This window comes from Meleagris gallopavo, chromosome 23, assembly GCF_000146605.3.
Source record: "Meleagris gallopavo isolate NT-WF06-2002-E0010 breed Aviagen turkey brand Nicholas breeding stock chromosome 23, Turkey_5.1, whole genome shotgun sequence".
NCBI classification, from domain to species: Eukaryota; Metazoa; Chordata; class Aves; order Galliformes; family Phasianidae; genus Meleagris; species Meleagris gallopavo.
In genome coordinates this window covers 2,085,898-2,095,872 of record NC_015033.2, presented here as the reverse complement: position 1 = coordinate 2,095,872, position 9,975 = coordinate 2,085,898, and the positions used below count along the sequence as shown (strand labels likewise).

At 47.8% G+C, this 9,975-nt stretch overlaps 1 protein-coding gene across 1 annotated transcript; it reads left to right on the top strand.

The window, feature by feature from the left end:
• The first annotated feature begins 414 nt into the window (after positions 1–414).
• Positions 415–9,971, top strand: LOC100544886 (solute carrier family 2, facilitated glucose transporter member 5). The gene is made up of 12 exons (XM_010722761.3): positions 415–862; positions 2,191–2,289; positions 2,746–2,906; positions 3,338–3,462; positions 5,176–5,328; positions 5,413–5,538; positions 5,818–6,005; positions 6,360–6,470; positions 6,764–6,865; positions 7,208–7,283; positions 7,615–7,742; positions 8,141–9,971. Exons 1-12 carry the CDS (start codon positions 806–808, stop codon positions 8,372–8,374), a joined length of 1,560 nt encoding a protein of 519 aa, XP_010721063.1. The 5' UTR covers positions 415–805; the 3' UTR covers positions 8,375–9,971.
• Positions 9,972–9,975: the final 4 nt, after the last annotated feature.

Sequence of the window (9,975 nt, the reverse complement as noted above, 5' to 3'; positions counted from 1 at the left end):
GTATTGTGCTGATAAACTCTAAGAGTTGTAGTTAATGGTTAACTAAGTCCTGGCCTGCGTTAGGTAGTCTCCTCGTGTAGGAGGCTAATGCTGTGCCGGCAGCATGGTGCACCTTGCACAGAGCAGGAAAGCAACTGTTATGCTTTGATGTAAAAAGCAGCACGTTCTGTGTGTTGGCAAGAATGTACCCAAGAAGGTGGAATTTGCAGTCTGCAGCTGTACCAAGAGCAAGCTGCTCTGCAGGGTGGGACCAGGTGTGGTATTTCTGCCGGGGGGTAGAGGTGTGCAACCTGGCTGCAGGGTTAGTGCAGCTCAGGGTTATCACTGACCCATGGCAAAAGCCCTCTCTGAGGTTCCATGGAATGTTCTATTTTTGCTGGAACACAGTGGTTGCCAGGCAGTGGCTGCAGTGAACAGCAGCTCTCCTGCTGTCAGTTTGCTGTGAATGCTAATGCTGGGGGAATGGCACTTCTGGGAGCCTTGGCCAGAAGTCCACCCTCCTCCTGTAGCAGATGAGGTTGCTTCCCCTACAGCTGGCTCTGCTTTGAGTCTGGATCTGGCCCAAGAACATCTGACATTGGTGACATTCAGCAAGAGAAAGGAGACGTGCAGGAGAAGACACACGGGATTGGGAAATGACCCAACAACCATCTACTGACTTTGGCAGATAGAGCTGGCCATCGATTGGGCACTTCCTTCAACGTCACGGGGCGGGTTTCCTTTCCAAGGAGGGTGTTTCCATCCCCTGTGTCGTCTGTTTTGGCTATAAAAGTCTGGACTCAGCATCTGCAATTCAAACACCAAAATGGAGATGAACGGAGAAAAGCAGGAGAGCTCCAGCGTGGAGGAAGGCAGGAAGGGGGTAAGCACACCAGGCTGTTCTCGGCTCTGCCTCCCGTGGGTGCTGAGCGAGCTTTGGGCTGTGAAGGTTTGTAGAGGAAGGGGACCAAGATCTCCTCATTGGGCACCCACAGAGAGGGAGAGCAGAGATTTGTATGTTTTTGAACCCGGTTTGTCTGCAGCACAGCCTTGCTGCAGTCTCCCAGTTTGCTCTGTGCATCTGACCTACCACGCAGCTCTGAAATTCCCCTTCTGTCTGCGTGTTTTCTATCCTGCTTCCTAGTCCTTTTTAGGCTGCAGAAGTTTCTAGATGAGGGATGCCTTGCAAAAAGCAGCATTTGTGGGTTCTTGCACAACGCTCCTGTGTGCCGAAGGTTTTCCTAAAAGTGGTGTGTTTGTATATTTAACACCAGCAGCTCTTCTGAGCTCTGGGGATTTGCTTAACGCCAGCGAAGCAGCCTGCTTTTCATCACCACTGCAACTGTCTCAACAGTCTACTGGTAGAAGGTGGTTGCTGGAAGGCTCTGCTTTCTCCTGCTGCAGATCGATTGGCTTTTCCACCTCCTGCAGCCCCTGAGTGTGCAGAGCTCTGCAGGAGCTGCTGAAGAGCTGGAGGGCAATGAGCACCAGCACTGTTAGGGCAAATGCTCAGTGAGGGCCATGTCAGTTCCTCCGTGTGGGACCCGTGCTATGTGCTGGGATATGCAAAACTTGCAGGCGTTAAGGATAGTGAAAGGATAGAAAGTAGAATGAAGTGGGAATGGAAAGTGGTTTTATTGCGGCAGTGGTTGTGAGATGTATTGGTGAGCTATATTAAAAAAAAAAAGGCAGCTCAGTCAACAAAGCAGGGCTGGCTGTGGGCTGAGGCTGGAACAGTGGCTGAATGTTTGCAGAAAGCCTCTGTGGTGTGTTGATATAACTGTGGTGAGGACAATGGGCAGGAAAGGGGCTTGCTGCTTCACCTAGAACCTTGTCTTCTTAAAGCTCTTCTCCAGCAGCATCCTGCTTTATTGCACCAATAACTTGCACGTTGGAAAAGGAATAATTGCATGCAATTCCTTTCTCACTGCAGGGTGGTATTCTAAGGGTAGTAACTTGAAAATTGTTAATCATCCAAATGATCCATCAATACCGGGAAAGAGTAGAATGAATTACTGTAGTGACTGTGTGCAAATCAAGCAGAACAAAGGGAGTTAGGATGAAAGCAATCAGTTGGGCTTTCTTTGTAGGATAACACAAAGCCAAAAATACAACTGGTGAGGCAAAAGTTATTTCTGTGTTTTTACACAATACCATTTATGCTTGAAAGCCAAACCTGATTCTGAAGTGCTTGTGTTTTCCCTTCTGCAGAGACTGACAATTCCACTTGCGCTGGTAACGCTGATCTCTGCCTTCGGATCATCCTTCCAGTATGGCTACAACGTGTCCGTGATCAACTCTCCAGCCCCCGTAGGTTGGGATGTGGATGGTGATGGAGGAGGAGGTTCAATAGCACAGGGTGGAGAAGGAGCTTGGTTACAGGTTCAGGGCAGGTGTCTGAGCTCCTCGTGCTGTTCCACGTGTGGAATCACTGAGCACTGGGGAGCAATGGTCCCTGGCAGAGGACAGGGGTTGTGCTGAGGCTGTGTCGTGGCTTTGTGCCCAGCAGCAATGGGGTGTGGGGAATGCCTTCCCTCCTGAGAAGCAGGCAGATCCGATAAGGCAGGATAATTTGTTTCAAACCAATAAGGCAGGATGACTTGCATAAAGCAAGGCTTCCCCTGCTCTCCCTTGCATTCTTTTCTGACTCGGCTGCTCTGGTCTTATCAAGACACTTGTTTAAAGTTTTATGGCATTGATTACAAATTAGCTTTTTCAACACAGAAGTTCTGCTTGCTGCTAAGCACGCTCCATATTTCATTCCAGTACATGCAAGACTTCTACAACCAAACCTACATCAACAGGCACGGAGTCTCCATGGACGCGAGCTTCCAGACACTGCTGTGGTCCCTCACTGTGTCCATGTATCCTCTGGGTGGCTTCTTTGGGTCGCTCATAGTGGGACCTCTGGTCAACAACTGTGGCCGGTACGTGACAGCAGTGTGCCTCAGATAAGGCTGCCCTCACCGGTTGCTCCGGCTCACCAAGCTCTGCGGCATCGCACCGCCTCGATCCTAAAGCAGTCAGCCCAGTGCTGGACTTGGGAATGTGGTGTCTCTCACGTGTAGGAGAATTTATTTGATTCCAGTCTGGTCAAGGCCAGGCTGTGTGCTGGGCTCTGAGCCAGGTGGGCAGCAGTGGTGAAAGTCCTGGGAGCTGCGTGCAGGCCTCGGCTGCTCACATATCCTGAGCTTTCTTCATTCCCTGCAGGGAAAAATGGGACAACAGCTGTTTTCTTTTGGCTAGTCTTTGGGATGGCAGCTCCTCTGGGTTTTGAACAGCGTGACGCAACGGAGGGTCTGTCTGCTATGGAGGTCTTAGAAAAATAAACTGATTCTGTCTTTCTGTTGCTTTGCAGAAAAGGCACCTTGCTGATAAACAACCTCTTCTCCATTGTTGCTGCAGTTCTTATGGGAACCTCAGAGATAGCAAAAACCTTTGAAGTAATCATCATCTCCCGTGTTATCATGGGGATATATGCTGGTGAGTGAGAGGTTGAATGCTAAAGGAAGAGCAGTAAACCTAATATTCTTTGCTATGGAAAGATTTTTGCACAACAGGTGGTTTCACAGGTAGCATATTTTAGCCATATACCTGCATAGCAATTCTGTGCTTGCTTAAGTAACAGTTCTCCTCTATGTGTTGCAGAAGTATCAGATCTCTAGCAGACAGTGGCAGTAAGGCTGGGCTGTACTGAGATGTTTGTGGCTGCAGCTGCCCTCTGCAGTCAGCATCTGCTCAGCACGAGTGCCATCAGCCTGGAAACCTGCTGATGGTCATCTGTTTTCCCAGATGTCTTAGAGCAGATAGGCTGTTTTTAAACGTAATAAAAAACAAGCTCGAATCATTCAATAGAATGCCAGATCCAGTAATCCACTCCTGGAACTGGTTGTTCTTCCTGCAGAGGTGAAAAAACATGAAAGTGAAGGGTGCAGGGTCACTAGTTTGTTTTTTTTTTTTTGCAAGGCCAGTGGGGAGCCAAGGGGCAGAGTGTGAGTTGGTTTGGTGGCCGTGCTGGAGCTGCAGTAACACACACCTGACATGGCTGGGCACCCTCTGCTGCTCTGAGATCCTGCCAAGCCACACTAAGTGAGGGTCCTGACACCACTCAGATTTAATTAATTGGCTTTGGCTTAGCAAGACTGATATGCTGTGTAGTTTGTGGGTGAATTTGGGTGTCTGAGAAAACAAACTGGCACAGGAAAACAATCCCAGTTATAACATGCCCAAGTTGCAGTTGTTGATCTAAGGCTGGAAACATGTCTAGTCTGTTTTGTTTTGACTTTTTGCTCTCTTAAGCCCAGCAGCTGCTCTTAGCATTGCTTCTCTGACTACAGATGGAGCTGGTAGGAGGGATCCCTCCAAATAGTTTCAATTATGGATAACTGACAGAAGAATCAGGGCTGCCTGAGCCCTGCTGTGGGGAAGGGAGGCTGCTGAATCAAGCCAGCCTGGGGCTCCTTTAGAATCCTGGCGTTGTTCCTCCTCGCAAAAGGGACGGCCTTGCAGCTAGGAGGAACTCCAAGGGCCCTTCTGTGATGGGCATTGATCAGCATAATTCTGAGCAATTAGCCATTGTTCATTGGAGGCACCGGTCTACAAGTCACTGCTAGCACTTTTTTTATGAGGGCAATTAGGTTTGTTGTAGTGTCAACATTAAGCACTACACCTCATGAATTTAATTTTATAATGTTTTCCAGTTGTGTTAACATTTTGTTTCTATGCCTTTTGGCCTTCAGATAATGTCTTGAACTCCTTTATAACCCCTAGCACTTGAAGGCTGGGAACTTAGTTACCAATGTAAGATAAGAGTTGTTTGGTCATTTGACTTCTAGAGTTTGGGTTTTGCATGCCAAGATTTACAGCATAAGTATGGGAACTGGCAGCTTTCAGGGTTACTGCAGCTAACAATACTGTGCCCCTGAAGAAAGCAGAAATTCCTCTTCTACCTTTCAGTTTGCTTTCCAAACATCCTACTGAAGAGAGAGAAAAAGGTTAGGGTTCTTTGCTTGACATGGATAATGTTAAATCTTCAGCCAGAGCAAAAGAGTTCAAGTGTGAAGCTTGCATATGTCCTGTGGTCTACCAGGGATCACTTTGATCTCACGCATGAGAGGGAAAAAAAGCATCTTACTGCAGATGGTAAATGTGCTGATATCAGGCAGCTGCAGGACTGACCTTGTTCTCTGCCTACAGGTCTGGCCTCCAACGTGGTTCCCATGTTCCTGGGAGAAATGTCCCCCAGAAATCTCAGAGGTGCTATTGGGATAGTACCCCAGCTCTTCATCACCCTTGGGATCCTCGTAGCTCAGATCCTTGGCCTTACCAGCATCCTTGGGCATGCTGAAGGTAAAGCTCTGGCTCAGGAAATTCTCTGTCGGCTCCATGGAGAAAAGATCTCTCCCAGTCATCATCTTGTCTCATTTGTTGCAGGCTGGCCCTTGCTCCTGGGGCTCACTGGGATCCCATCAGCATTACAGCTCCTTACATTGCCCTTTTTTCCTGAAAGTCCCAGATATCTGCTAATACAGAAGGGCAATGAGGATCAAGCACGACAAGGTATGGCATCTCCTGTTGCTGGAAGGTGAGATGGAATGGCAGAAGTCTGGCTGCAGGACATGACAGACAGCAACCAACAACAAAGCAAGAGAGCATGAAATCCTTAGTTGACGTGTTGTTGGTGGTTGGCTTTTTGCAGCATTGTTCCTTTGCTTCCATGAATTCCTGACTTCCCATCATTTGAGCAGTACTACTGCCCTGGCTTTGAATGTTACAATGTCTTGATGTAAAGCAGGAGAGTTTTCTGGGGTCTGTAGCTCATCTTCCTCTCCCAACCAGCTCTGCAGTGTTTGAGAGGCTGGGATGATGTGGATGATGAAATAGAAGAAATGCGCCAAGAAGACAAGTCAGAAAAGGAAGAGGGACACCTCTCTGTGTTCACCCTGTGCACCTTCAGAGGCCTGCGCTGGCAGCTCATCTCTATTGTTGTCATGATGATGGGCCAGCAGCTTTCAGGGATCAATGGAGTGAGTAACGGCGGGATGGGAGTCAGTGTGGGGCAGCACTGGTGTAGGAGCTGGAAACTAGGAGACAGGAGTGCTCCCTTCACCAGGGACACTGGTTCTGGGTGATGTTATGGGGGAATCACCCTAACCTGTACCAATTAAGTATGTGCGTGGTTCTGAGTCCAGCTGTCCTGTAAGGGTAGTTGGGATGTTTTTGGAGTGAGATGCTTGTGTCTGGATCTTAACACCAACATCTCCAGTACTGAAATAGTTTTTGAATTCCTGGGTTCCACTTCTAGGATTGTAGAAACAACCAGAATAGGATTCCTGTGCTCTGCTTCTGGCCACATTTAAACACAATTGGTTTTGCTGCAGGTCTTCTACTATGCGGACAGAATCTTCCTGTCAGCAGGTGTGGAGACCAACAACGTTCAGTATGTCACCGTGTCCATAGGTGCCATCAACGTTCTCATGACTTTCCTTGCTGTAAGTTTCTGTTGGGGCTCTCTGAGCCTCAGTCATTTTGGATGTTTGGTTTCCAGGCTGCTCTGCCCTCCTCTTGCCATGCAGTGCTCCCCTACAGCTCTCTGGAGCTGGGTACCAAAAGAGGCATGCCTGGCTTTTTGCAGTTCCTGGGTGACTTCCTACTCACCTACATTAGCAAATGGGGGAAATTTCACTGCATTTCTTAATAGCCAAATATTACCTTAATAGAATTGGGTAGAATAAAGCTCTGTGCTTTGATTATTTGAGCTCTTACCCTCTTCTGTCTCTTTCAGGTTTTCATTGTGGAGTCCTTGGGGAGGAGAATCCTGCTGCTTGCTGGCTTTGGGTTGTGCTGTGGCTCCTGTGCAGTGTTGACTTTGGCCCTCAACCTCCAGGTGTGTAGCTGCATCACCCTGGTGCTCCTGGTGTATTTTGGAGTTGGTGTGGGAGGTCTCTCAGTACCTGCATATCTATCCAAAGTGAACCCAGGCAGAGCCATGATGCTGCAATGTGAATGCTTCTCCCTGCCTATTGTGTTCGTGACTGTTGCATCCTTAGTTGGAAGCAAAGGTGGTACACAGAGCATGTGCTCAACAGCTTGACATGTCAGCTTGGGCATAACTGGCAACAGGAGATGACTTCTGAACACCCCCAAATCTTTTATCAATTAATACCTTGAATGTGTTGGTGACTTTGAGCTGAGAACCAACTCTAACTCCTGATTATATTCTTCACAGAATACTGTCTCATGGATGTCTTACCTCAGCATAGTGTGTGTCATCATTTACATCATTGGACATGCTATTGGAGCCAGTGAGTATGCATAAGCTAGCCCAGTCCTCTCCACAGGTTGGGTAAAGGCAGGCATTACACTAAGCATCAAACTAAGAGCTCTGTGGGGTTGGTCACATTCCTCTTGTGCAGCCATGCACCTGGCTGATTGGTGCTCCAGTGATCGGAGTGCTGTGCCCATGAGGCAGGGGAGCATCTGGCTTTCAAAAGGAAAAGCCAAGGCACAACTGAGTTTGTACTGAGATGTACAGTGAGATCTTGAGCAAAGCTATGTTGAGATTGGTGAGACCTACCAGCTGTGCTTGCATCTGTAGGGATACCTTTAGGATTTCCATACATACAATTCTTCCAGGTCCAATCCCCTTTGTGATGATCACTGAGATGTTCCTGCAGTCGTCCCGGCCTGCTGCCTTCATGGTGGGTGGCTCTGTGCACTGGATCTGCAACTTCACAGTGGGACTCGTGTTCCTCTACATGGAGGTAAGGTGTGAGCTGGGCATGGCACATGGCTTTAGCTCAAAATTAGTGATCTCTGGGTCACCAGTTCACAGTGATCCTAGTAGAAGTGACCCATAAATTGCTATAATGACTGATTTTAGCCTGTGCAAGGGGAATTGGTGAGTTCACTTGAACTTGTGTGACAGGCCCTCACCCTTAGGCACCTTTTTTAGTAAATCCATGATGGTTTTCAATAAATCCATCTTGGTGATATCAGAAGGCAGGATCCTGAACCACCACTAGCTTTGAGTTGTTCCACTTGAAGGAACGTTCCTGTGGCTGCATGTATAGCTATTGCAGGATTCAGCATGCCCTGGCATGTACTGACCACAATTGGAGCATTGCCCTGACTCTTGCTCTGTCATCTTTCATTGCTTCAGGCTGGTCTAGGGGCCTACAGCTTCCTCATCTTCTGTGGTATATGCCTCGCCACCGTGATCTACATCTTCTTCATTGTACCTGAGACAAAGAATAAAACCTTCATGGAAATTAACAGAATCATGGCCAAGAGGAACAAGGTGGAGATTCAGACAGATGTAGAACAGATGGTGGATTTGCAGACCGTTCCAAGTGTGAAGGCAAACAAGCCAGAAGTTTCGGGCATTGATCTGTGACACAACCCAGTACTTGGCCTGGCCCAGGTGTTTTCCAGGATCTAATCAGTGGAAGAATATGGCTCAATTCTGACCTTCATTCAGACTTTCTGCACAACTCCCACAGAAGTTTTCAAATAAGCCTTTATTCTGTCTTAAGGTTGTTCTCATTCTGAGTAATCAGTAGGACCACTCTGCTTTGTGGCACGCTGACTTCAGAAGCAAATTTCCCATTCCTTGTATTTGTCATTAGGAAGGGGCAATGCCTGCAGTCAGCTCAGTTCCTGTGATCAAGGAACTGATGTCACAGTGTGGTGCATGCCCCTTATGTCCTGAGTGAACATCTCAGATGACAAGGAACAGCACCTGGGCTGGGTTTTGGTCACTCATGTGCAAGGAGCGCATTGTATTCCTTGACCATTCCTTGAACATGAATTTGAGGGTCCAGCATGTGTGAGAGCAGGCCTTTGGTGCTTGGTATTCTGAGTGGAGAGTGTGTCAGATGCACCAAGGTGCTCTGATAGATGTGTTCCTAGAGGCATGTATCCTGTCACCTATGCGCAGGACCATAGGACTGGAAATGCACATGACTTTAATCTCACCCCCACCCTGCTCATCAGACGGACTCCTGGAAAGCTAACTGTTGCTGGTGAGTTCTTCCAGAGCCTTATTCTTGAGCTTAGGAGTGTTCCATTGGCCCGTGCTTATTCATGGGCTGCTGATACGCAGTTGTTCCTGTGGCACTCCAGTCTTTAGAAATAGCTCCTTTTGTTCCTTAGTGCTCACCCTAGAACTAACTTGAAGAACTAAGAAGCTGCCAAAGAATTTCAGCCCCTCTCCTAAATCCTTTAATAGCCCCCAGAGGTACACTCTGTGTATATGAGCGAGGTGGAGCTCATTCATTCCCAGAGATGAACTCGCTGTGTGCTGGGGTCAGGTTTGGGCAGATTCCTGTGGGACTGTGGGGCCATGTTTCCAAGCATGTCTAGATCCGCCTTTAAGCACCCTGGTGTGAGACACTACAGATAGTTTTCCAAGGAATTTATTTCTCAGGGATCTGGCTTCTTGAAAAAGTTCTCAGGTGGTTTAAAGCTTGGTCCTTGAATGGTTCTGTCTGGTTGTGTCTCTAAGGGCACAGCTCCACCTGAAGGCTGAACTGGTTTGGAGGAGCCAAGACTGAAGAACCAGAGCTCACTCACCAGGGAAATAAAAGTGCACACTGATAAATGGAGGATTTATTAAAATATTTATTAGTGTAAAGGATTTTAGGGTTAACTCAATTATTTAACATGTGGAAATAGAGTTAACTGTGCAATGTTGCTGCTCTCTGTTGAGGAAAAAAAGCAGAATGATTCAACAGCCTGGTATAGCCCTTCATGTGATGTACTTCAACTTAGGAGATGAGCTTCATACAGACCCTCAGTCTTGCCTTGTGATGTGCACCTGTTGGAAATGAAGCTGCTCCCATGCTCTGTCTCCATCCACTGACAGCAAAGACTTGTCATCGAGTGACTGTGTGGGAGCCACACTGCCCTTTGCATACACTTTCCTACGTGCTACACCCACAGCAGCAGTGACTTGGTGATAAATGGGAATAAAGCATGATGCAGGAAAGGCACTGA